Genomic DNA, 26,982 nt, shown 5'->3' on the forward strand with positions numbered 1-26,982 from the left:
GTCCATGAAGGGTTAAAAAAGAACATTTTTTTACAATAACTCTTGTGTAATATTACTAATTGGCATTGCACTAGATATAAACTGATAAATTAAGTATTGAATTTAGAAGTAAATAAATATTTTTTTTTCATTTTGTTAAGAGTTTTACCCTCAGAACCCACTTTCAAAATATTTGTAACTAAGTATTTAGAGGATGTATTTGCCTCCGATACCAAAATATTTACACAATACATTTCTTTACTTAGAAATAGTTTAATGCGGAACACATGGAGCAAGGTAGAAGGAAAACAGCTAATGAGATGCCGAAAAAAAAAATTTAATTTAACAAATGTGGTACAAATTTGCCCGCAGATGTCACACTCGCTGTCGCGTGCGGTGCGAATAAATAAGGCCGGCCGGCGGGGCTAGGCGGAGTAGCTGTAGTCCTCGTCATCGGCGCGCTCCAGGAACCTGTGGTAGGCGGGGTGGGTGGGGTGCTTGGCGCGCGACGCCGGCACCACCAGCGGGGGCTCGCCGCCCGACGGGCCCGCCACTGCCGTGGCTGAGGGAGCCGCCACGGCCAGCCCACCGCGGCCCACCACGGCCGTGCCCACGGGCGCCGCCGCCGCCACGCCGCTGGGCCCGGCCAGCGCGATGGCCTGCGGCCGCACCTGCGCCACGGCGGGCTCCGCCTGCGCCGCGCCCACGCCCTCGCTGTCCGAGTCCGAGTCCTCGCTGTCCGAGTCCGAGTCCTCGCCGTCCGAGCCCGAGGAGGCGGCGTGCGGCCGAGCCCGCAGCGCGTCCACCACCACCGAGTCGCCGTCGCCGGCCCGCGTCAGCGCCGACCCCGCCAGAAGCTTCTGGAACTCGGCGGCCGCCTTGCCGGGGCTGCCGTGGTGGACGGGCGCGTACTTGTTCGGCCACGCGAATGGCTGCGGCCCGTTCGCCAGCAGGACGTGCGGGAAGGGGTTCTTGCTGCCGAGCTCCTTCACGATCTCGGGGTTCTTGAGCGCGTCGTAGTTGCCGAAGAACTGCGGCTGGCCGATCAGGAACAGTTTCTGCTCCGGTTGTTTGGGATCCGCCGGGACGGGAGCCGGGGACGTGGGCTCGGTGTTCTCGTCTTCGTCGAAGCTCTCCAGGTTAGCTGATGCAGTTTCGGTGCTCGACCCCTGGCCCTCCGACACCTTTGATGGTTCCTGCAACATGAATATCAAGTACATCTCAGATTGCATACATTATATACATACACAATGTGCCATTTATCATCATTTTTGGGCACAAGTTTTGAATTTTAAGTTTAATTTTTCATTTTTAACGAAGAAATCCAAAAAATAAAGTTGCATTTTTAATTTCATTTAATTTTGATTTCATTACTGTACTCTCCGACGTAATCTTGTGCAACCCAGTGCACCTGCGGTTGTTCGCAGACCCAATTAGATACATTTGCTGACGATTGGTTATCGCAGCATCTCGGCCGCAGTTTGCATCACGTTTTCTCCCTGTAACCGTAAAACTTTACGTGCTAGCGAACGCTACCCCAAGCCCACCGCTAGCATCTTTCATTTCTCAGAGGCAAGCATAGGTAAGCTGTTTGGCAGCACGTCGAGGAGCATATTACAGTCCTCGGCGACGCCTCGGAACGGTCCACACGACGATTTTCCCAGGCGACTTAGCTAGTTTTGACCCCCCCCCCCCCCCTTTCCCTCTTCTCCCCCCTGTGGTTTCTTGGGAACTTCAACCCGGAGCATCGACCTCCAGTGAACCCGCGCAGGGTACATGGTCTCTCCAAGGACATACGCCCTTGTCCGACAGAGCCCTCAGTGAGCTCTAGAGGCGGCAAAAATCCCTAACCTAGCTCTGTCCGCTGGTTGCGAGTGCGCCCAGTGCACTCTAGCGGACGTTTCTGTGACCCTCCAGCCAGTTTCTCCTCTTGGCCGCCAGAGCGCAGCACTGGCTACAACATAAGGACACAGGTTTCACCATCTCGACCTGGCTAGAGTCGATAGGCCCTTGTTTTCGGAGTGTCTCTCTAGATAGCGCAATGATTGCGTGAACTTCAAGTTAACCACTCGGGTTGTGTTTTGTTCCCGCCCCGCCCCTTTCGGGCATCTTCGGATACCTTCGGTACACCCCCGCCCCCCAACCTTTGTTCCAGGGCTGAACCCTGTTTTTAATTAAGACACTATCCGCGCGTTCCTGCACTTCTGCGCGCGACCTCTTGCTGGATGGTATACGGTAATCTTCCACGCGGGTTCCGGCGGAGATCGTCGCATTATGTAGTCAACATGCTACCAGGGATGAGATCCCTAGATTAGATAGTATAATATAGCCAGCCAGTAGTAAAAAGTAGAGTTATCTTTTCAGTACTTCTTCTATGTAAATTAAATTAAATTATGAACTTATTCTTTATCTACCGCGTCGGGATTTGGCCAGCCAAGACGCGGCACGGTCCGGAGTGACGGCATCATCCACCCTGCTTTGGTGAGTGTTGTTTCTACTTCGCTAAATTCCCCCACACCCTTCCACGTCCTTTTTAGGCCTTTTGGGCCAATGTTTTTCGGGACTGTCTGCAAACAGGTCTTATTCGCAAGAATGTATCTCTGTTGCAGGCAGGGTACAAGAATCCAAGAGACGGATCCAGGTCCAAGATCCAAGGACCACCGTCCACGTATTAATTTCCAAGCAACAGTGTACGAGTAGCCGGCATCATGAGCCTATTCCCGCGGCAAGAACCCCTTCCCAAGCTTCTGAATCTACTGGGCTTTTAAAAGCATCGGGAAAGTTTAATTTACGTGCATCGCGGACTTCATGGCAATTTCGGACACCAAATGAAATTATGTACATTTTTTTGTTAATATAAAAGTGCACAAGACAGCAAAAGTTTAAAACAAAACTAGTCTTGTTTTGTTAACTGTTAAATTTATTATGACATTTTTATTATTGTAATTTAGTATTATGCTTTGTCATAGTGATTGGCGGGCCGGGCCTAGTTTAACCTAATTAAATGTAATGGTTATTATATGTAACTGCGCTACTTAACCTATCTATGTGAATTTTTTATTTCTCGCCATGATGCTAGGCCTCTAGAGTAACTTCATAACTAAAGAAGGTTCTTTTTCTTAATAAACGAAGTATGCCAATATACATTTTTGCAGTATTTATTTAAAACAAATAACGATCCTCTTTCCCCCCACTTGTTTTAGGGGGAAATCTAAATTAGTTTGTCTGACCTCTCGTTGCTCCCTCTGATGTTATTGTTGTTATTTACTTAGCTCTCCTTTTGCTCACACACTTCCGTTTATTTTACAGCCACTTGGGCATTTATTTTGTTAGTAGCACAAGAGTCAGTTACAACAATACCACTAAAGTGGACCATATATTGACAAGATTTAGAACAATTCATCCAGCTGTATCAGTTTGTAGTTGCGAGTTCAGAATATCACAGAAAGATCTAGGTCAAAACAAAATAAATGCCTTAAAAGAGTGTACAATTTCCGCCGTGGTTGTTATATACCAGGGTGCTCCGTTTCCCAAACCAATCATTCAGTCAATACTTCATTCTCATCTTTATTTCTTCATCTCTAATTGTCTCAGATTAGCCCAAATTTCCTAGCATGTTAGAATAGATGTATAAGTTGTAATTGAATAATCTATTGCGCAATAATTTACACACAGCCTTTGTAAAATTCCTGTTTTATTTTTACTTTAAAAATTGAGATCCAACATCATTTCTACCATGAATATATTATAATTTTTTTGTATTAAACATAATTAAAAATTACACTGATAACTCTGAACAAATATCAATATATTTACAAACAAATACAACCACATTATTAGTTTAATTATTTACCTCAGTAAAAATAATTCACAGAAAGCACCACCAGTAGAATACCAAAATTTCCTTTAAAAAAATATTGTTACGAGGCGGCCAGAGATGGCTTGAGCGGCGCGGTAGCCGTACTTATCTCTGAAGAATCCACACAGTTAACGTCCGTTCCTCCCGCTTAAATTACCACTACACTGACTCTTTTAGATTGGCCTCATGTTATCCCGCGGGGCCCAGGTGCCTCTCTGTTGGAGGGTTGTTCGGGTCTCGAGAGTAATGTCGCGTGAAGTGGCGTAACGTGGACGCCAATTGTTCTCGCAACTTCGAGCGCTAAGTCGGAGGACCTTGATGACACGACACTTCGGAGGGCTACGAGATCTTTCCAGGGGTAGCGCCGGCAGGTTTATAAAGCGCGACGCCGATCTGTGATGAGAGAGAGGTTGGTGGTGCCCCAGCGAGTGTGTGAGAGAGAGACTGGTAAAAATATCAGCGAATTCTCGGAGCGATACAAGAGTGAAGCGAAGAGGGTGAGTGCCCCCCTTGGCGAGCGATAGCGACGAGCTTCGTATGTATGCAAAGTTTGGAGCATCTGAGACAGTTTCGTGGTGCTGGGGACAAGTGAGTGGTACGAAGGAGTGTGTTGGGACCAAGGCGTGTGGTAAGAAACGATCAGTAAAGAGAGCCACTGTCAAGCCTAGCTCCAGTCGGGCGAAGTAAATAATGGACACATTCAAGTGTGGTTAGTTTAGTAGACAAATTTAAGATTGTTGTAATTTTTGGAAATGGTGTAGATATTAGTAAATAAATAAAACTCTAGTTATTTAATTAGGGCATTCTTATGGTCAAATATTCCCACATTAGTAGAAATACTTTTTGAGGACATGGAAGCTAGCACGATATATCTAACGAAAACTTTCAGCACTGTAAAAATATCTTCTTCTTACCATTTCAGAGGAGGCCGGGTCGCCCTCTTCGTTGGGCTTCTGGGTCGTGGACTCCCACCAGTTGACGAAGAAGTTGTAGAGGCCGGACAGTGTTCCACCTCCTCCCTGCTCTTCCTCCTCTTCCCCCTTCTCATTGCCCTTCACAGCATAGAGGAATGGTGCGGTGCCAGGCCCTCCTGGCTGGTACAACAGGACCTGTCCTCCAGGCGGCAATGGTAGTCCTGCCTGTGTGTACTTCTTCAGTCTGCAACAGGGGCAACACTCGAAATCACTGGTACAGCGAGACCTGGTCTCCAGGTGGACATGGTAGTCCTGCCTGTGTGTACTTCTTCAGTCTGCAACAGGGGCAACACTCGAAATCACTGGTACAGCGAGACCTGGTCTCCAGGTGGACATGGTAGTCCTGCCTGTGTGTACTTCTTCAGTCTGCAACAGGGGCAACACTCAACATCACTGGTACAGCGAGACCTGGCCTCCAGGTGGACATGGTAGTCCTGCCTGTGTGTACTTCTTCAGTCTGCAACAGGGGCAACACTCAACATCACTGGTACAGCGAGACCTGGCCTCCAGGTGGACATGGTAGTCCTGCCTGTGTGTACTTCTTCAGTCTGCAACAGGGGCAACACTCAACATCACTGGTACAGCGAGACCTGGTCTCCAGGTGGACATGGTAGTCCTGCCTGTGTGTACTTCTTCAGTATGCAACAGGGGCAACACTCAACATCACTGGTACAGCGAGACCTGGTCTCCAGGTGGACATGGTAGTCCTGCCTGTGTGTACTTCTTCAGTCTGCAACAGGGGCAACACTCAACATCACTGGTACAGCGAGACCTGGTCTCCAGGTGGACATGGTAGTCCTGCCTGTGTGTACTTCTTCAGTATGCAACAGGGGCAACACTCAACATCACTGGTACAGCGAGACCTGGTCTCCAGGTGGACATGGTAGTCCTGCCTGTGTGTACTTCTTCAGTCTGCAACAGGGGCAACACTCGAAATCACTGGTACAGCGAGACCTGGTCTCCAGGTGGACATGGTAGTCCTGCCTGTGTGTACTTCTTCAGTCTGCAACAGGGGCAACACTCAACATCACTGGTACAGCGAGACCTGGTCTCCAGGTGGACATGGTAGTCCTGCCTGTGTGTACTTCTTCAGTCTGCAACAGGGGCAACACTCAACATCACTGGTACAGCGAGACCTGGTCTCCAGGTGGACATGGTAGTCCTGCCTGTGTGTACTTCTTCAGTCTGCAACAGGGGCAACACTCAACATCACTGGTACAGCGAGACCTGGTCTCCAGGTGGAAATGGTAGTCCTGCCTGTGTGTACTTCTTCAGTCTGCAACAGGGGCAACACTCGACATCACTGGTACAGCGAGACCTGGCCTCCAGGTGGAAATGGTAGTCCTGTCTGTGTTTACATGTTCAGTCCCCATATAACTACAAGGACCTCCAGTTGGTGGCAGTTTTCTAACAACCCCACCCCTTCTCCACCAATGTCTTCCTATGAATATCGGGTGCTCCTCTGTCTCATGGGGGATTCAGCGGGATCACAGAGCCCTGTAGTGTGAAGTGGCATAACTAGGACGCCATTGTTCTCGAAGCTTCGAGTGTTAAGACGAGGTATTTTGATGACGCGACACTTCGGAGGGTTACAAGAAGTTTCTATGGCAGGACTTCATAGGTATAAAAGGGGGTCCGAACTGCGAACAGACAGTGGAGTAAAGAGGGTGAGTAATCTCTTGGCGAGCGATAGCGGGTGACGAGAGACGAGCTTCGTGTGCGAAGGTTGGAGAATCGGGAACGGTGTCGTGGTGCGGCGTACGAGTGAGTAGTACGAATCAGTGTGTTGGGACCGAGGTGTGATGTAAGAGACGAATAGTAGAGGAAACTACTGTCTAACGGGGCTCCTGTGAGGAGAGTAAAAAATGGATTTATGGAAGTGTGATTAGTTTGCGGGAGGACATTTTGATTTTTTGTAATTTAGGATAAGGTGTTCATAGTAGTTGATAAATAAAACTGTAGTTAAATAATTGGGCTATCTTTCGGACATATTTTCCTCACTTGAATTTGTAGTTTGATAAGTGTTTGATAATTTTAAATTTATTTTACATAATATTTTTGTACTCGTACATTCTATTTCAATTACAGATGTTTAGGTATTTCCCCCTGCCAGATTCGCGGTATTGTTCAGTTTCATTGGTTGGATTTAATGAATTTTACTCAAATAAATGTTTGGAAAAAGAGGCGCCGATGTATTTCTGTGCATTTCCGGCACGATATAGCCGCTGCCACACAAACAGCAGGTGCTCGACATTTTTATTTATACATCCACTGATAAGAAGAACCCACGAGTGAGTTCGTGCAGTCAATGTCCGCGAACATTGCATTCTTTGATGAACGAGCGCGAGTTTATTTTCCCACGACTCTCAGAATTCGCAAACTTTCACAAACATAACAAAAATAAGTGAACCAACCATGCTGATATAGCTAAACATACTTGTATGAAAGTAGTTTCGCTACATTACAAAGTCAGATGACTAAATCGCATCTGTCCTAACTCCACTGTCCTCTGCACTCTCAAGACATTATGACTACTGTCATGATGACAGGAACTACTTCCTTAGACTGAGATATGTAACAACCATCACACTATTTATCCCTGTATATAACTTGCCTAGGATTATCCATAGCATATCGAAACATTTCAGTCGATCATAAAGGTAAAACAAATGTATACGTATTTGGAGTCTGCAATGCCACAGAATTAAATCAAAATCAGTGTGTAAATAAATAGAGTTTTTCTTTACTAAATTCACTCGTCTGCACATGAATCAGGTATTGAAAATTAATGGGGCTTAGATCGTTTCGCTACCAAAGACACGCACTGGGGCTAGAGTGTTTTCATGTTGACCTGTGCGAACTCTCATCGATATGTTATTGATGTAAGAAAAATATTGTTGAAAATAGCAATAATAAATCAAATATATACCTAATATATAATAGAAAGTGACTATGTAAGTGGTATAACCACGTTAGCAGCCCCGTAAACGCCAGAATTACCAATATTAAATCTACAGAGAGGTTATGTAATTGTTATCCACTGCTTCCTGCATATTTAGGCCCGAAGAAGACATTTTCTCCAAATAAAAAACTCCCAAAATGGGGGATAAATCAAATCCATCATCTTTATCAACTAGTCTCAATTCCTAACAATGAGACTTGTAAAAATAGACAGTTGGTGACATAACCAAATAATTTAAGAAAAATATAATTAAGGAACACAGATGCCAGAATGCACAGAAGCAAGAGGATAATATTAAGGAAGCAAAGAATAAAAAGGGCATAGAAGCTCGCGGACGTACTTGGCTAGCATGATGGCATCTGCCGTGAGCACCCTCACTGGCCCAGCCACCGGCGACAAGAGCCACGGCAGTAGCACCTGTGATCTGTGCATGGAAGCATGGAAGCAAGGAAGCTAGGAAGCATGGAAGCAAGGAAGAAGGTGGACGTACTTGGCTAGAGTGCTGGCATCTGCCGTGAGCACCCTCACTGGCCCAGCCACCGGCGACAAGAGCCACGGCAGTAGCACCTGTGATCTGTGCATGGAAGCATGGAAGCAAGGAAGCTAGGAAGCATGGAAACAAGGAAGAAGGTGGACGTACTTGGCTAGAGTGCTGGCATCTGCCGTGAGCACCCTCACTGGCCCAGCCACCGGCGACAAGAGCCACGGCAGTAGCACCTGTGATCTGTGCATGGAAGCATGGAAGCAAGGAAGCTAGGAAGCATGGAAACAAGGAAGAAGGTGGACGTACTTGGCTAGAGTGCTGGCATCTGCCGTGAGCACCCTCACTGGCCCAGCCACCGGCGACAAGAGCCACGGCAGTAGCACCTGTGATCTGTGCATGGAAGCATGGAAGCAAGGAAGCTAGGAAGCATGGAAACAAGGAAGAAGGTGGACGTACTTGGCTAGAGTGCTGGCATCTGCCGTGAGCACCCTCACTGGCCCAGCCACCGGCGACAAGAGCCACGGCAGTAGCACCTGTGATCTGTGCATGGAAGCATGGAAGCAAGGAAGCTAGGAAGCATGGAAACAAGGAAGAAGGTGGACGTACTTGGCTAGAGTGCTGGCATCTGCCGTGAGCACCCTCACTGGCCCAGCCACCGGCGACAAGAGCCACGGCAGTAGCACCTGTGATCTGTGCATGGAAGCATGGAAGCAAGGAAGCTAGGAAGCATGGAAGCAAGGAAGAAGGTGGACGTACTTGGCTAGAGTGCTGGCATCTGCCGTGAGCACCGGCACTGGCCCAGCCGCCGGTGAATACGGCCGCGGCAGTAGCAGCTGTGGTCTGGGCGGCACTTGGTATGGGCTGCTCGCGGTAGGGTAGCCCTGGCACGCCGCCATTGCAGTCAACACAGCCAAAACCCTCAAGGTCACCTGCGCAACAGAGACAGAGCAGGTGAGGCAAGCTCAACAGCACGGCTTGTGCTAACACTATTCACTGTGCCTACTAGTGAATTACCTGCACACACCTCATAGCCCCGCCTACCTTTACACACATGCAGTGTGCTGAGCTTCAGAACAATCAAAGCTAAGTAAAAACTGCTGAATGTACCCGAGTTGTGTCTGTTTCCGAATAGGATTTAAGGTCATATTACCTGCCAGCAGTTTTGGTATATGCCCAGCTACAATGTTCTAGGCGCGACTGTACTGTTCTGTCCTTAGTGCCCCCCTCCCCCTTATCTACTACAACACACTTTGGGGGCGCGGAAGACTACCATAATGGCCTCTTCGAAAAAGGTGGAAAAGTACCATAACGGAATACTGCCATAGTTTAAAAGGATGAGACGGAATTCTGCCATACTTTCTTATACGCTCCATGGAAAGAGTACAGCGGCATTGCTCTCGAAGTAGTGTATAGAATACTCGGTAGATAGCGCTGTCAACCCTCTAACTGTTTCTAAGGGTTAACTTTAAAGCTTACAGATAGCGCCTCTGACGGTGATTGTTGCAATAACAAATAATTTCCAGATCGCGGACGAGAAGAAAGAAATGTTTCCAAAAATGTATTATAGAGAGCAGCACTGTATTCTTATACGACGATTTAAAAAAATACATATGGTAGTTTTCCATTATGGTACCTACTTTTCCTCCTGTTTTGACGAAGGCGACGAAAAAGTACCATAGAATTTACATTTTTGCACACTGGAATAATTGAAGTAATTGCAGATCATTATTTAGTGAGTGCAAATCCCACGCAAATATTTAAGGGTTTTCTTATGTAATGTTTTCATTATTAGGGTGATAGAACACAAAAATCACAGATATTAAGGTTTTTAATGTTCATATTAAATTAATGTCTACAAAATATAAACATTTATGATGCTGAAATTCGAGGTAAATATTTTTGTGCATTGTAGTTTGTTGTCACAGGTCAAGCAGCACAGGCGCTCTAGGGGAGACAGGCTCGTACATCGAATGTTGGTGGGCTTTACACAGGTTTGCCGTCTTTCAGAAATTAACTCTGCTAAAATTTAAGTTTTTTTTTTTGTATTACGAAATGAAAAATATTACTATGCGTAGCTGTCAGATCAAATCGAAATTCAGTTTTCTGTGCCTTACGACATTTATAAACTAAATATGACACATACATTTAAAAAAAATAGGTAATATAAGCACATAGAATAACAACCAAAAACACATTAACACAAGACATGATTATCAAAACATATCAATAACTTTACGACAAAACACGAAACAACACAACACACAGATAGATAAAGATTGATAAAGTTCTAAAGTAACTAATTGGTTATAATTGGTTACTTGTGTTATAACAAAAATCTTAAACAGAAACTAAATGGTGTTTACATGTAGATTATAAAAGTTTTAAATAACTTTTTGCTTAAGTTTTTTACCAATGAATGTTTCTAGATTATTCAAAAAGAGTTATAATTTTTTACAAAAGTGTCACTAATTCTATAATTGCAAGTTGAAATTCTTAATCCAAACCGAGATATTATTTCTGAAGCAACCAAAATGGAAATAAAACGTTTATAATAATAAGTGTATCACTGATTGAACGTCAAGTAGGAAATATAAAATGAAAATTATATAGGAATGTAGCATATTTAAAAGGAATTCAAAAGCCTGAAATTTTAAAATATTAATTTAAGAATTTTTTCTCTTCATACTTTCAATTCTATTACAATCAAAATTAGTTATTTAATTCCAAATTACGACACAATATTCTACATCATAGCTAATCAATTTGAAGAATGAAGTATACAATCAGGTATTGATGCAGAGAAAGTTGTAAATTTAATAAGACCTAAGATCTTCAAGTGCAACTAATATTATTATCTACATGTTGGTGAAAAATAAAAACTTGGCATCCAATATAATCGAAGGTAGGTATTAAAAGTGTACACCACGTTTAATGTCATTTCTTACTATGTGATAATTCTAATTAATTGAATTATTTTTTTTACTAAATGTTAGGTGTACAATAAATGCTACCGTAATTCAGAGACTTTGCTAACTTGAAAACCGGATCTGGACAGCTGAAATATCTTGCTGAATAGTTTCACAAACATTTTTCTTTTTTTATCAGCATCTTTTCTTGATCAATTAATTATGATTACAGTTGGAATATTATTTATTAAATATTAAAGAGTAGTTGAGATAAACTACTACTTTGCGGAACACCTAATACCATGAAATTGCATTTGCAAATTGAACTGCAAAACGTCTATTTGTAAGATAATTAAAACATATATACCACGCATTGCTTGACGAGGCCTAAAATTAATAATTTTTTAATAATACGATTGGGTTGGAACGTATCAAAGGCTTAGCTCATGTCGAAATAAATAGAATATTTTATTTATATCTGGATGTCATTCTGGCGCCACGCACACACACGTGTGTGTGTGTATATATATGTATATATATACACACACACATAATACTGTGTGTATATATACATAATACTGTGTGTGTTAAAGACGATCTTCCTGATTGAAAACTACGTGGATTTTCAGAAATAATATTTTTAGGAATAAATATATTTTCCTCAAAAACAGTACTACATAACAAATGTATTGGTCAATAGTTTGTGACTAAATTCAAGAAAATATTTACCGATAAATGGTTGAACATACAACATCGGTATAAAACCACTCACTGACTGATACACACTTAATTAAAATATTTTATGTACAACAGCAGAATTTTTTTTAATGTTTGTTTGATCTTTATTTATAACATGGTGGAAAGATAATGCTACAATTACTAAAAACTAAAACACTACAAAACTACAAAAAATATTTTTGCAAAACTCCGTTCCCCCGAAGAAACCCCCGGAATGGCCACCGCATGGGGAGCCCAAGAAAAGAAACGGGCTCCCCATTTGGAAGCCACCTGGCAGGTTTTTTTTTCTGTTCCACCCACCGTTTCTTTGGTAGCCTGACTTGTTACAAGAGATTGTATTCCTACCAGAGAAAATGCCACCATTTTATCTGGGCAATCCGCCTTGGAAAAGCCGGGGCGCGAACCCGGGTCCTACAAGTCACAAGGCAGGCGCTCTACCCCAGAACCAGAGTGGTAGAGGGGATACTTGCAGTCTTCTTAATACTGACATGGTGTTATTCCACGAGTTTACTGTAGTTTCGTGTGTCCTTAACACGTGCAGTAACATCTAACCTCGGTAACGAACAAATTTATGTATTCTTATGTTTTTCGTTCATCATGAATTATGTAATTTCATAACAGTGAAATATAATTTGTATAACTAGTCTGGCAATAATTTTTTTAGTTGATTTTCTGCAAACAAACTTACAGTCCCGCTGTACAATAATTATATAGAACTATATAGACTAGTAAAAAAAAATGGGTGCGTGTACTTATGTACGCGCGTGGGAAGTTATACTTATTTGGCATCATTAAAAAATAGTTTTTAATTGCATGCAAATAATTAATTACAATAAAATAATAAAAGGGCTGGAAAAAGATAGTCAACACAGTCAATAAAGTTCTGTTTAAGTTTGAAAAATTAAATAAATAAAATTTAGAGAATAATAAATATAAGTACCTATATGACATAATTTGTACTAAATGTTATAAGATTCTTAATTTTAAATATGTATTATTGATTATTTAATATTTTAAGAGAAAATAAAAAATTTAATAATAAATTCAAAAATTTAATTTAAGTTTATTCATTTTTTTTAAATATTTATTATTTTCTTAATTTAGTATTCACTTTTCATTTTTATCAAAAAGTTTTCATTAAATTTGTTCATTTATTTTTATAAATATTTATTATTTATTAAATTTAATAATAATAAAATAATAAAAAATTATAAATTTAAAAAATCAATATTTTATTTTGATGTTCGATTTTTAATTTTTTATGAAATGTTTTATTAAATTTATTTCTTTATTTTGTAAATATTAAATAACCAATAATAAATATTTAACATTAATAATTTAATATATTAAGTATTAATTACATTAAATAATATTTTAATTTATATCAATAAATAATACTTACGGATAGTTAACCTCAATTATATAAGAGCACTTGAAAAAGAATGTAAGCACAATTTTTTTACTTATATTTACGAATAGTAAATAATATTAATCAAAATATTCAATTTATATCACTACTGAATATAATTTATTAGCACATATATAATTCGCTCTTGTATGAAACTAAAACACGTGTTGTGAATGTAGAAACTAGAAACATGTGGATAAATATTATAAATATGAAAACAGTGATCAGAAGCGACGAGCGTGCCAACATGCGCGACTAATAGAGGTCCTATTTCTATTTTGTTGGTAGCTTTTTTTCGAGACTTAATGAGCGGTTTAGCGGGCAGCTTCAACCTGTTAATTTTGTGTTACAGTGATGCGCGCGCATCTTAAAATTTCACTCTCATCATTTTTTCATAACGCGCCTAAAGAAGTATAACTTCAAAAATATGTAAAGTGCTTGCACTGTCGACGGTAAAGTTATTTTGAAATAAATGTTAGATATTAAAAAAGTGTGTTTAGTTAAAATTTGTGTGTGCTTACAAGCATGAAGTTATCGTATAAAATTGTATTTATTTGGTTTTAAATCCACAGAAAAGTTTACCTTGTTATATCTCTTTTGGCTTTTTTTTTACCGTGCTTAATATGCGCAGCTAATACTGGAAAACTATTCAAACAACTGTTTGCAAATAGGCATTTTCAAAATCTTAAATTAAGTACTAAATCAATGATAGTGTTGGAGATGTCAAATTAAAATATATTTTATACTAACATCGCCGGAATTTTTATAATGATAGTACTGACCTTAAATCGATCAGTTTCTGAAGACTAAGAATTTAGATGACACTAGTTTTGTGAGATTTGCTTACTTATTTAGAAATATTCACATTATTTGAATACAATTATATTTTATTGGAACTTGCAGTACTCCTGAGTACAGAATTCTTGGTAATAGCATACCTAAGGGATAAGCAGGAGCATAAATGTTATATTTCATACAATGAAACCCCCAGACACTTAATTAAATCATCGGGATTATTAAATATAAAATTCTTTGAGTACACAACTACAGAAAGTTTTTATTTAATATTTGTGCAAATCACAGTGTCATCGCTATTTAATTATTTGTAATTTTAATTCTAACAAAAATCGGAATTCAGTGTTTTAATTTTGGATGTGTAATATTTCTACGTGTAATAGTATAAAACATGTATTATGTTTTAAATTTTACAGTATCAAGAGTTAATTTAATGGTTGTGTGTGTTTATTTTCGTCCAAAAAATATATTTTGTACAAAAAAACCTAAAACAAGAGATTTCACTTTTCTAATAATTTTGTTGTTATAAATTATTATGTTCGAAGCTTCCCTTCAGTTCAACAACTTAAGTAGATTTAATAATTTTGTTATGAAATTAAAATCTCCATTCATACTAAACTTGGTATTTTGAGATTATTACGAAATAACATATAATTTTATTTTAAATACATTTTTTTTTCAAACGTGCGGGTTTCAAATACCAAATAAATACTTTAATTTTTCTTTTTTTTAATGGTTCTTGCAATTGAAGAGATTGATTATATATATATATATAATTTAGGACAAATATACACCATTTCTGACTATAATGTATGTCATAAGAAACCTCAATAACAGACAAGAAAGATAAATGTGCAAACATACAGAAAACAAGCGAAATTCAGGGAACATCAAAACATTTAAAACATACAGAAAATTACGTAGAAAGAACTGGCAAAAAAAATATTTCAGCACTGACGAACACAGTGGACTAACAACGACGAGACATTAGCAACGGCCGCTACACAGTCAGTGCAGGAACGCCATTAGCACAGCAAGTATAAAACTTCCAGAGTCCGGCTAGACGTAGCACGGTCGCTACACAGTCAGTGCAGGAACGCCATTAGCACAGCAAGTATAAAACTTCCAGATTCCTGCTAGACGTAGCACGGCCGCTACACAGTCAGTGCAGGAACGCCATTAGCACAGCAAGTATAAAACTTCCAGAGTCCGGCTAGACGTAGCACGGTCGCTACACAGTCAGTGCAGGAACGCTATTAGCACAGCAAGTATAAAACTTCCAGATTCCTGCTAGACGTAGCACGGCCGCTACACAGTCAATGCAGGAACGCCATTAGCACAGCAAGTATAAAACTTCCAGAGTCCGGCTAGACGTAGCACGGTCGCTACACAGTCAGTGCAGGAACGCCATTAGCACAGCAAGTATAAAACTTCCAGAGTCCGGCTAGACGTAGCACGGTCGCTACACAGTCAGTGCAGGAACGCCATTAGCACAGCAAGTATAAAACTTCCAGATTCCTGCTAGACGTAGCACGGTCGCTACACAGTCAGTGCAGGAACGCCATTAGCACAGCAAGTATAAAACGTTCAGAGTCCTGCTAGACGTAGCACGGTCGCTACACAGTCAGTGCAGGAACGCCATTAGCACAGCAAGTATAAACGTCCAGAGTCCTGCTAGACGTAGCACGGCCGCTACACAGTCAGTGCAGGAACGCCATTAGCACAGCAAGTATAAAACTTCCAGAGTCCTGCTAGACGTAGCACGGCCGCTACACAGTCAGTGCAGGAACGCCATTAGCACAGCAAGTATAAAACTTCCAGAGTCCGGCTAGACGTAGCACGGTCGCTACACAGTGTAGTAGGTAGGCCACTAGCACAGCAGTCATAACGGATCCCTCGCCAGCTCACGCCTAACAGGACTCAGGCGACCAGAGTCCTGCTAGGAGTGACACAGTTGCCTCGCCGGGCAGGGCAGCCAACCAGGTGCCGTTACTACTGCCGCCCACCTTCTGTCTCGCTGGTTCGAGCCTGACAGGATGACTGGATTCAAGCCACCACAGTCCTGCCTGGTGTGGCACGGCCTCTTCCACGGTCAGTGAAGGGTAGCGAATGCACGTCACGAGGTCGTGTTCACGTGCAAGTAGTGGATTCGATCCCGGGATCACCGCGCATTTCAGGTCCCGAAATTTTCGGGATTTTAAATTCCTAAACACGGGATTTTCGGTATTGACATAAAAAATTTGTCGTCTGTAAAGTCGGTTTACGGACGATAGTTTAACGTGACAACGTCATAACAAAACATTGATGAAATGATTGCATACTTTTATGAATAAAATTGAATCGTTTTTATTGAATTGGCACTATTTTGTATGGATACAAAGAAGGAGTGAAATGAAATCTACAATTTAATTGATAAATTTACTTTTATTTGCACTCATGAATTCGAATATGTGTATTACTTTAACGAAAATATTATTTTATATATAACTTTCGTACATGTTTGCTATTTAACTTCTTCTAATCTGTGTTATTCTGTTAAGGATAGGACGATGATAGGAAAAGTAGGAAACGAATGGGAGTGTTTCAAGTTTCATGTGCCTCGAAAAAGTCAAATCAATGGTTTTTCCAATCGAATGGAAGAGAGATAGATGTGGCGCAAGCGTACAATGTGCGTAACGGGACACAGCGTAATGGGACAATGTGCGTAACGGGACACTTTTTCGTGCGTGCAGCCGGGGTTCATCGATTTATTAGACATTGTCACGTCAAAATTGGCATTAAACATACATCATAAAACGAAAATTATTCAATCGAAAAACACTCATTTATTTTGTCACACTCACGTTGACTTTCTTGTCCGCCATCTTGTTTTAACAAATGAATTTAGTCGCGTTTTCGCCGGCAAACAGAGAAGTTGTGAGTTGTGAAAATGTGTCTAAAAAAACTGCGCTTTGCATCGCGTAAGTAGTATTATTTATTTGTTTTTTTGTTAATTAGCATAAATTACCTAAAATAATGGTGATGTACTAAATTTGTGAAGTCATTTTATTAATGTTTAAAAGTGTGAATATTAAACAGACAATTTTTTCTTGCATTTCAGGGTTTCTTCTTTGTTAGAAAGTTACGTTCGATAAAAAAATTGCAGATTTTTTTCTGCCCCGTTTTCCCTGATCTCTCTTTTTATTTAAAATTTCCAATATATTTTAGATCATTAATAGCATATAATATTGTTAGTTTATTTAAATTTAAGGATGTCTCGTTGATTTTTGTTGAAAAACTACTGTGATTGTGTGAATTCAAGCCTGATTACTCATAAATGACTACTGTGTAAGGACATATAATTACTTTGTTAGTAAAATTACAATGAAAAATCTTATTTTACGTACTTTGTGTGTGTTTTTATTTGCCATATCAAATCTCTGGATTATCCTGAGATCCAAGGATTGTCTGTGGCCAATCGCGAAATCTCGGTATTATAAAATAAGCGCCGGGCTTGAATTCTTTAAATGTACGGCTTTATATCTGGACGTGGCTTCAAGCTGCCATCTTGGGATGGGCAATATCGACCGCAAAGTGTGTGAAGTAGCAGTCTGTGGATGCTACAATCTGATATTTCATATTGCGTATTCTTATTGGAACTGTTCACGTTGTAATTATTTAGGTGCGTTGAGGGTTGAATATCAGTAATGCGATTATCTGCGCGCGCACCAATGACGGAGGTCTGCGGGCAGCCTTCTTTTCACAGGCGTGAGAGCCAAACGCCCGTTCGTGCATCTTCGTTTTTTTTTTTTTTTTGTTCATTGTAAATAAATATGGCGGTGTTGATAAAAGGATACTAATGGTCAATTAGGTTAGGTTAGCTACATTATAAATACTTTAAAACACTGTGGACGGTTGATTTGATTAGGATAGCTACATTAAAGATGCTGAAAAAAACATGAACTTCGGGGAACTTCGGGTTTTGGCTCTCTCGTCTGTGAAAAGAAGGCTGCCCGAGGTCTGCCGGGCTGAAGTCAAATGCGCATGCGCGTTTCTGCTGTAGCCACAAGCCAAAGCGTGTGGCGGCATCCACTTGTACATGTTCGCTTTCGTTGACATCTGGGGACGCACCATGCGTGTCGGTGTGCCAGATAAATCATCGTGTTAGCAAAATCATCGTGGAATGCATTTCATTAACTTTGATAGTCTCGAAAAGGAAAAAGAAAATCTGTTGTCTGTAAAGTCGGTTTACGGACGATAGTTTAACGTGACAACGTCATAACAAAACATTGATGAAATGGTTGCATAGTTTTATGAATAAAATTGAATCATTTTTATTGAATGATCACTATTTTGTATGGATACAAAGAAGGAGTGAAATTAAATCTACAATTTAATTGATAAATTTACTTTTATTTGCACTCATTAATTCAAATATGTTTATTACTTTAACGAAAAAATTATTTTTACTATAAATTTTATACATGTTCGCTATTTAACTTCTTCCAATCTGTGTTATTCTGTTAAGGATAGGACGATGACAGGAAAAGTAGGAAACGAATGTGAGTGTTTCAAGTTTAATGTGCCTCGAAAAAGTCAAATCGATGGTTGTTCCAATCGAGTGGAAGAAAGATAGATGCGGCGCAAGCGTACAATGAGCGTAAAGGGAACAGCGAAACGGGACAATGTGCGTAACGGGACACTTTTTCGTGCGTGCAGCCGGCGTTCATCGATTTATTAGACGTTGTCACGTCAAAATGCAACTTTAAAATCATGTTGTAATGCTTGGATTTTACTATCAATAACAATTTTTCTCAGATTTTTATTTCAGTGTCAGTTTAGCTCACAGACAATGTGCGTGTTATTCCAATTCGAATTACTTGGATTATAATCCCACCAATAGAAAATAAATAGTTTAGTTTTTTTTAAACTTATCATTACCTTTTAAACACTAAATTAAAGACATAAATTTTACTTGTTATTTCTTAACCAATTGTAATAAAACTTTTAATACACTGCTCAGCCAGTTGGGGTTTTGTTACTTTTTACTACTAGGATATATATAACTTATTTTTACTTTATAATAAAAATAAATCATGTAAACACAATCGAAGTTATTGATTGGGATATATAAATATTATCTTCACATGGTAGTGTTTAAGCTTGTTTTGATACTAATCTACAATTTTTATGAAAACTGGATAAAAGTTTGCACACTTGACGTACAAGACATGAGGAATGTTACTAACTACATTATATTACGGAAAACCACCCCCATTCACCTTTCCCGCCCCTTAATGCGGAATGTTGGTAGGTACTTCTTGATGAAATTTTGCACATTTTACTTTTTTAATAAGAGGAATATTACAGTCTACATGTGATTTAGAAAAAAAAATAGGAAGAATTTCAACAAACATCCAATCCCCCTTTCCCATCCCATAAAGAAAAATGTGTGTACTTCGGGCTGATTTTTTGCACATTTGACGAAAAAATTAAGATAAATATTAATGTTTTAATATGTTTTTAAAAATATAGGAATATCACTGTCCACGTGAGATTTGAAAAAAATCACTTCATCCCACATTCCCACCACTTAAATAAGAAAAGTGGTATTAGTTGATGAAATTTTGCACACTTGATATTCAGAATAAGTCAAAAATTACTGTCCTCATCTGATTTCGAAAATAAACCTACATGCTTCACTTATCCACTAGTTGTTTTTATTTCAGAACTAAAATATTACATTTTTTTATTTAAATGAGTCATTCTAAAAAAAAAATATTTCACATATAATATCGAGTAATTCATCGTATATGTATATACAGGATGAATCTGAATTCAAGCGACAAACTTTGTCTACAGGTTCTTCACGACAAAACAAGCTGCAAAACATCGATACCACTTATCATCTAAAGTGCTACCCCAGGCTGGTATACGTCTTCGAAGTTGGAGCCAAACAACCATTTTATTTTAAATAATAGAGAAATTATTTAAGAAGGAACACTGGGTGTCTGTATTGTCTTTAATCGAATGAAGTTCTACAACCACCGCAAATTTTGTCGCCGTCGCAAAATTATTTCATTAAAATAGGTGAGGTCACATCTATATTTTCCACAGTTTTTTTTTTACGTGACAACGTCTAATAAATCGATGAACGCCGGCTGCACGCACGAAAAAGTTTCCCGTTACGCACATTGTCCCGTTACGCTGTCCCGTTAAGATCATTGCCCCGTTACGCTGTATCCCGTTACGCTCATTGTACGCTTGCGCCGCATCTATAATTTCATCAATGTTTTGTTATGACGCTGTCACGTTAAACTATCGACTTTACAGACAACCAATTTTTTTTTGTAACGCGTCCCTTATCCAAATGAAATAATTCTGGGACGGTGACAAAATTCGCGGTGTTTGTAGAACTTCGTTCAATTAAACGTAGTCCCGAAGCGCAGTGCTTCATCTCACGCACCTTCTTCATTATTCGCAATAACAAATGTTTGTTCAGCTCCAAATTCAAAGACGTATACGTTCCGTGGGAAGCACTTTAGAGTTAGACCATAAGTCGGAAAGAGGTTTCGCAACTTATTTTGTCACGATGGACCTGCAGCCGAAGTTGGTCGGTTAAATTCACACTCATCCTGAACTTTTATTTAACTCTACATCCAATGCGCTGTAAACATATATTTTCTGTTACAAAAGTGATGTTATCGAATTTTGTGAAATTTTGTTAACTATTAATTTTAAAAGCGTTCAGCGTGTAAAATCAACAAGAATAATAAGTTCTGACACGCGCACTTTTGACGTAACAACGTCTAATAAATCGATGAACGCCGGCTGCACGCACGAAAAATTGTCCCGTTACGCACATTGTTCCGTTACGCTGTATCCCGTTACGCACATTGTTCCGTTACGCTGTGTCCCGTTACGCTCATTGTTCCGTTACGCTGTGTTTCGTTACGCTGTCGGCGAGTGCAGTAATAATAGGTTATGTTACAATTGACTAAAAAATTATGGTGATTCATATAATTGATGATAGATATTTTATTACAGTTTATTTATATGAAAACTTGTTCATAATTATATTTAAACTTTATAGCTAAACGCCAGTTTTTAAAATTAATTACAAGTCATCTACACGTGAACTGTTTCGTCGACTGTTTATAAAATGAAGTGAAAAGTTAATGTGGTTTTCATTGCTTATTACAACAACAATTTCGGCAATAAAACTTAATTATTATTGCATTTTAAAATTCTGATTACTTTTATAACTTCAAGTATTTATTCTTTTATTATTAAAATAAAAATGATTCAATTTTATTCATAAAAGTATGCAATCATTTCATCAATGTTTTGTTATGACGTTGTCACGTTAAACTATCGTCCGTAAACCGACTTTACAGACAACCAATTTTTTTATGAAAGTTTTTTGTAGACAACCACTTTGCGAATTTATTTTGTAGTTTTGCAGAAGAACACATATTTTAAATCGTTGCTTTGATAGCGGAGTAACGTCTAGGTGGCCCTAGTAAGGCTCGTTATCTCTTTTGATATCGACTTCTAAATATATTTTTCTGTAGCTGCGTGTTATTATGTATTTCGTGCTGTACGTCTATACTTGGCAGAAAGCGGAATATAGTTAGGCTTATTAACATTTTTAACTTCTTATTAATAGAATATATAAGCCTAAATTTAAATATTTTATCAAACTGTGATTTTTTTATTAGTTGGTCACTTAAATTGGATAATTTATATTTTTGTACATGTTGCTAAAGTATGAACTAGAGTAGTAACTATCAAATGCTCACATTTAACACTGGCACAGTCTCGCCTAACTGAAAAATGCGGCATGAGATAGCTAAAAGTTAAGCTGGACTCACAATGATCCGTCGCGTCCGTCCGTCACCCGTCCGTCCGGCATACGTCCGTCCGGCATACGTCCGTCCGTCAACAAACCGTGAGGTTCACAATGATCCGTCACGTCCCTCCGTCATCCGTCCGTCCGTCCGTCATCCGACCGTCCGTCAACAAGTCGAGAGGTTCACAATGATCCGTCACGTCCGTCCGTCACCCGTCCGTCCGTCATCCGACCGTCCGTCAACAAACCGTGAGGTTCACAATGATCCGTCGCGTCCGTCCGTCACCCGTCCGTCCGGCATACGTCCGTCCGTCAACAAACCGTGAGGTTCACAATGATCCGTCACGTCCCTCCGTCATCCGTCCGTCCGTCCGTCATCCGACCGTCCGTCAACAAGTCGAGAGGTTCACAATGATCCGTCACGTCCGTCCGTCACCCGTCCGTCCGTCATCCGACCGTCCGTCAACAAACCGTGAGGTTCACAATGATCCGTCGCGTCCGTCCGTCACCCGTCCGTCCGGCATACGTCCGTCCGTCAACAAACCGTGAGGTTCACAATAATCCGTCACGTCCCTCCGTCATCCGTCCGTCCGTCCGTCATCCGACCGTCCGTCAACAAGTCGAGAGGTTCACAATGATCCGCATGTCCGTCGTAATATTTTTTCCACTGAGATGCTGCCAACAACTATAAAGGCTTATATTTTCGAGGAAATTTCTCTTTTAAAGGTTTACCCGTTTGACGACCATGTACGCTAAAAATTTATAAATGGTTAAACAAAAACCAAAATATGTATTTAAATATTTTTTTAGTTACCGTGCATTAGTAATTACTTTTGTGTCTCAGACAATTATTGTTCATATTAAACTCAAAACGTGTTCAAAGGCAAGTTAAGAACACAATACGGAAGCAGCTTAACAAATAAACAAACTTTTTTTAAAATAAAGATAACGCCTTTCAGACATTTTTGAGGTTGTAATTTCATCCGTCCGTCGAAAGTTAAAGCTTGGCAAGGTTTTTACGGACAGATGGATGGAATTGTTCGAGCCATCTGACTGGCTGAATGTCACGTGACTGACGGACGGATGAGACGGGTCATTGTTATTCCAGCTATATTAGGCTGCTTGTCATGTTAGTTTTGGCGTGTGACACATGGATGCCTTATGAACACAAACAATAAAAATAACTGTTTCTAAAGTGTCGCAATGTACCGTTAACGAACATTTACTTTTCCACGTGTCTTCGGTTGGTCATTGCGTGAAGTGATTTTTCCTCTAATAAATACACTCTTGCATAAACGAACCATAGCATTAACTCACACTCACGATAAGGTAACGAACTAATGTAGGTTCTAGCATATATAAAAATAACGGCACTGTATTTTTCTAGTGTTATTTATACAACATTAAAGTTATTTACCACAAGATTCACGAAATAAAACAATTGATTGTCAGTAAAGTCGGTTTACGGACGATAGTTTAACGTGACAACGTCATAACAAAACATTGATGAAATGATTGCATACTTTTATGAATAAAATTGAATCATTTATATTGAATTATCACTATTTTGTAAGGATACAAAGAAGGAGCGAAATGAAATCTACAATTTAATTCAGAAATTTACTTTTATTTGCACTCATGAATTCGAATATGTTTATTACTTTAACGAAAATATTATTTTATATATAACTTTTGTACATGTTTGCTATTTAACTTCTAATCTGTGTTATTCTGTTAAGGATAGGACGATGAAAGGAAAAGTAGGAAACGAATGGGAGTGTTCCAAGTTTCATGTGCCTCGAAAAAGTCAAATCAATGGTTTTTCCAATCGAGTGGAAGAGAGATAGATGCGGCGCAAGCGTACAATGATCGTAACGGGACACAGCGTAACGGGACAATGTGCGTAACGGGACACTTTTTCGTGCGTGCAGCTGGCATTCATCGATTTATTAGACGTCACGTCAAAAAACTTAAATTTCCATAAAATGTTTTTATGCATAACTAGATAAACCTCGCTAATGTCCTCATGTCCATGAATAACAATGTGAGTATTGATGTTTGTCGGCACTGGACTGCATATGGAATAAAGGGATTAAATAATAATATTAATATCACAACAGCAAACAAATCAAGCCCCTGGTCTGTAGGCCGTCATTTTCCAGGAGCTTGTCTTACTTGAAGGTTCGCACCTGAGTGCAGTGACAGAGCAAGGCCGTAGCCAGGATTTTGAGGAGGGACTACAGTAAAACAACTATACATTTTATTTAATAATTTTTTCTATAACTGAATTTTAAAAGAAAATTTGCTGTCACACTTAAATAAGATCTCAGGGAACAGCAAACCTGAAGAACTGAAATCCTTACAAGTACAGATTTAAGTAATGATTTTGCACGAAAAAAAAAACGTAACCTTTAATATTTTGGTTTTCATTCAATTGTTTTTACTACTTTGTTCTTGAGTTAATTATTTGATTTTTTCTTTAAAATAAGTCTTAAATACACACATACTTACGTTATTATATGCGTGTTCCACGCAAGTCAAGCTTGGTGAGACACAAGCTTACAAGCTACGCGTGTGCGAACCATAATTGAATATAGACTTCTTGGAAAAACAATTCCTGCAGCTTCTGTGTGTGCATTATGTCGGGCTGTAATGGGGACGAAATACATTATTGTAGCCCACTTCGTGTTACAATAACCGTTAAAAAAAATAATAATCCATAAGTGCCTAATTTGCTACGATTTTCTTATTCTGTCTTCGCCTGTTATCCTGTGCCTCAGTGGCAACTGCGAGAGCGATTTTTTTTCCTTAGCCTAAGTTAATCTAAGTGTGTAGGTTACAGGTTAGGGGAGTACATAAGTGTGTCTCAGGCCGAAGCCATGCGGGGTTTTTAACCATGCAGAACAAGGGCGCGTGCATCGTGTGCTTATTGGCCAGTCATGGCTGACGCTCATTTGGTTGCCTAGCCTAAGGCCGGGTTTATAGAAAACGCAAGAACGCAGAAACGCAAGAACGCAGGACGCGACAACCGCAAGAAATTCACAGTCGTTTATAGAAAACGCAAGGACGCCGGCCATCGCCAACGTCAAAAAATAAAATTTCAGGAATAAGTCATGATTATATTTAAAAATTTTGTTTACTTATCATACAGGCAGGGAAAATTTTGGATAAGCTGAACAAGAAATTCATCAGCTTCCTCCATTGCGCTGTATTCACTAGAAGAGTGCCAGCCCAAAACATAAATAAGGAAACACAAGCGTAACGATTACAATCGCAGAGCCTTCTATATGCATTACATGACAGTTTCAATTTCCACATACTAAAGCAACCAATATAGAAGGCCGAAACGCAAGGAGAAAACGCAAGAAGTAGAAAGTTGAACAACTTCTGCGTTGCGTTCTTGCGTTATTGCGTGTCTTGCGTTTTATATAAACGTGCTGATAGAATAGTTAAGGTTGGACTTTTACCGTAGTTGCGTTTCTTGCGTTTCTGCGTTCTTGCGTTTTCTATAAACCCGGCCTAAAAGCTAACCAAAGTGACCTAGGTCACGCGGGGATCAAAGAAACATGCATTAAGGGTGCCGACCACTTCAGGTCAATATTTTATATTTACAGTAATAAGAGATAAACTTGTAGACCTTTTCAACTGTTCAACTTTCACGAAATGAAAAATATATACATTGCATACTTTTTTTCATAATTAGCTGCCAAAGTGACATTTTTTTACGTTTTTGGGTTGTACAAATAAGGAGAATTTAATTTATTGCAGAACTGAAACTTTTTTTTGGTTTAACTGCAATGCCACTGGCTACTTCAAGAAATGGTTTGAATTTCTTTCAGAAAGTATTAATTAATTTTACCTGGCATTTCAAAATTCTCAAATTTGTTACGATTTTGATCGCCAAGAAACATGAAATGGGTTTTGGTGATAGAAATGCAAACCATATCATGAAGTAGCCAGTGGCGTTGCAGTTAAACCAAAAAAGTTTCAGTTCTGCAATAAATTAAATTCTCCTTATTTGTACAACCCAAAAAAAATTAAAAATTTAACTTTGGCATCTAATTATGCAAAAAGTATGCACTGTATATATTTTTTAATTTCATGAAAGTTAAACAATTGAAAAAAAAAGGTGTTGTCTGTAAAGTCGGTTTACGGACGATAATTTTACGTGATAACGTCATTAGAAAACACTGATGAAAAATTGCATACTTTTTTTAATTTTCAATATTATTTACAGTTTTTTTGCAAAATTAATTTAAATAATTTGTTTAAATATAATCACGAACAACTATTTGAAAAGCCCGCCTCGATCTGTTCGATATTATAGAAGATTTTTCTCGCACGGTGGTTGGGCCGGTTCTTGCACGCTCGGCTCAGGCGGAACGTGACAATTTTTCGTGCGTACAGCCGGCGTTCATCGATTTACAAGACGTTATCACGTAAAAAAAAAAGTCTAAAAGTTGATAAGTGATCAATACAAATATAAAATCGTGACCTGAAACGGGAGGCACCCCCTTAACTACCGCAGGGGCGCAACAACAGGGGGGGTGGCAAGGGTATTTTGCCCCCCCCCCCCCCCCCCTTCTGAAACCTTGAAGTGGGGGCAAACGGGGGCAAAGAAAGTGCTGTGTAATCAAAGTTTAGATAATAAAACTGTTTAAATAGCACCATTTTCCACCTTGAAATACAAATTTTCCCGGGGGAGGACCCCCAGACCCCCCGCTTCAATAGGGGGGATCGATGATTCTTTATAAAAAGGTATATTGCCTCCCCTTTGAAAATTTAGTTGTTGCGCCCCTGAACTACCGGACGAGAGGGCAAGAGGTCGACTCACCTGCCTCGACATGGCTCCTCCGCAGCAGACGTACAGGCAGGCACTGCGGCGGCCCGGGCGCCAGACTGCTTTATACGGCGCGACCACTCCCACGACGGGCGAGGCTGGTGGGAGGCGCCGAAGAGGAAGGCCTCGCGGTGCCAATGACACCGGTTGGCCGCGAGGCGACCTTGGGACGAGCCCACGGCACGGGCGAGCTCCTCTGGAGCACG

At 39.9% G+C, this 26,982-nt stretch overlaps 1 protein-coding gene across 1 annotated transcript; it reads right to left on the reverse strand.

Moving 5' to 3' along the window:
* Positions 1-302: 302 nt before the first annotated feature.
* Positions 303-26,872, reverse strand: LOC134529098 (uncharacterized). The gene is made up of 4 exons (XM_063362829.1): positions 26,771-26,872; positions 9,015-9,187; positions 4,753-4,996; positions 303-1,175 (listed from the first exon to the last, which is right to left on the reverse strand). The coding sequence occupies exons 1-4, from the start codon at positions 26,780-26,782 to the stop codon at positions 405-407; spliced, it is 1,200 nt and encodes a 399-aa protein (XP_063218899.1). The 5' UTR covers positions 26,783-26,872; the 3' UTR covers positions 303-404.
* Positions 26,873-26,982: the final 110 nt, after the last annotated feature.

The sequence above is a fragment of the Bacillus rossius genome, chromosome 2 (assembly GCF_032445375.1).
Source record: "Bacillus rossius redtenbacheri isolate Brsri chromosome 2, Brsri_v3, whole genome shotgun sequence".
Taxonomy (NCBI): Eukaryota; Metazoa; Arthropoda; class Insecta; order Phasmatodea; family Bacillidae; genus Bacillus; species Bacillus rossius.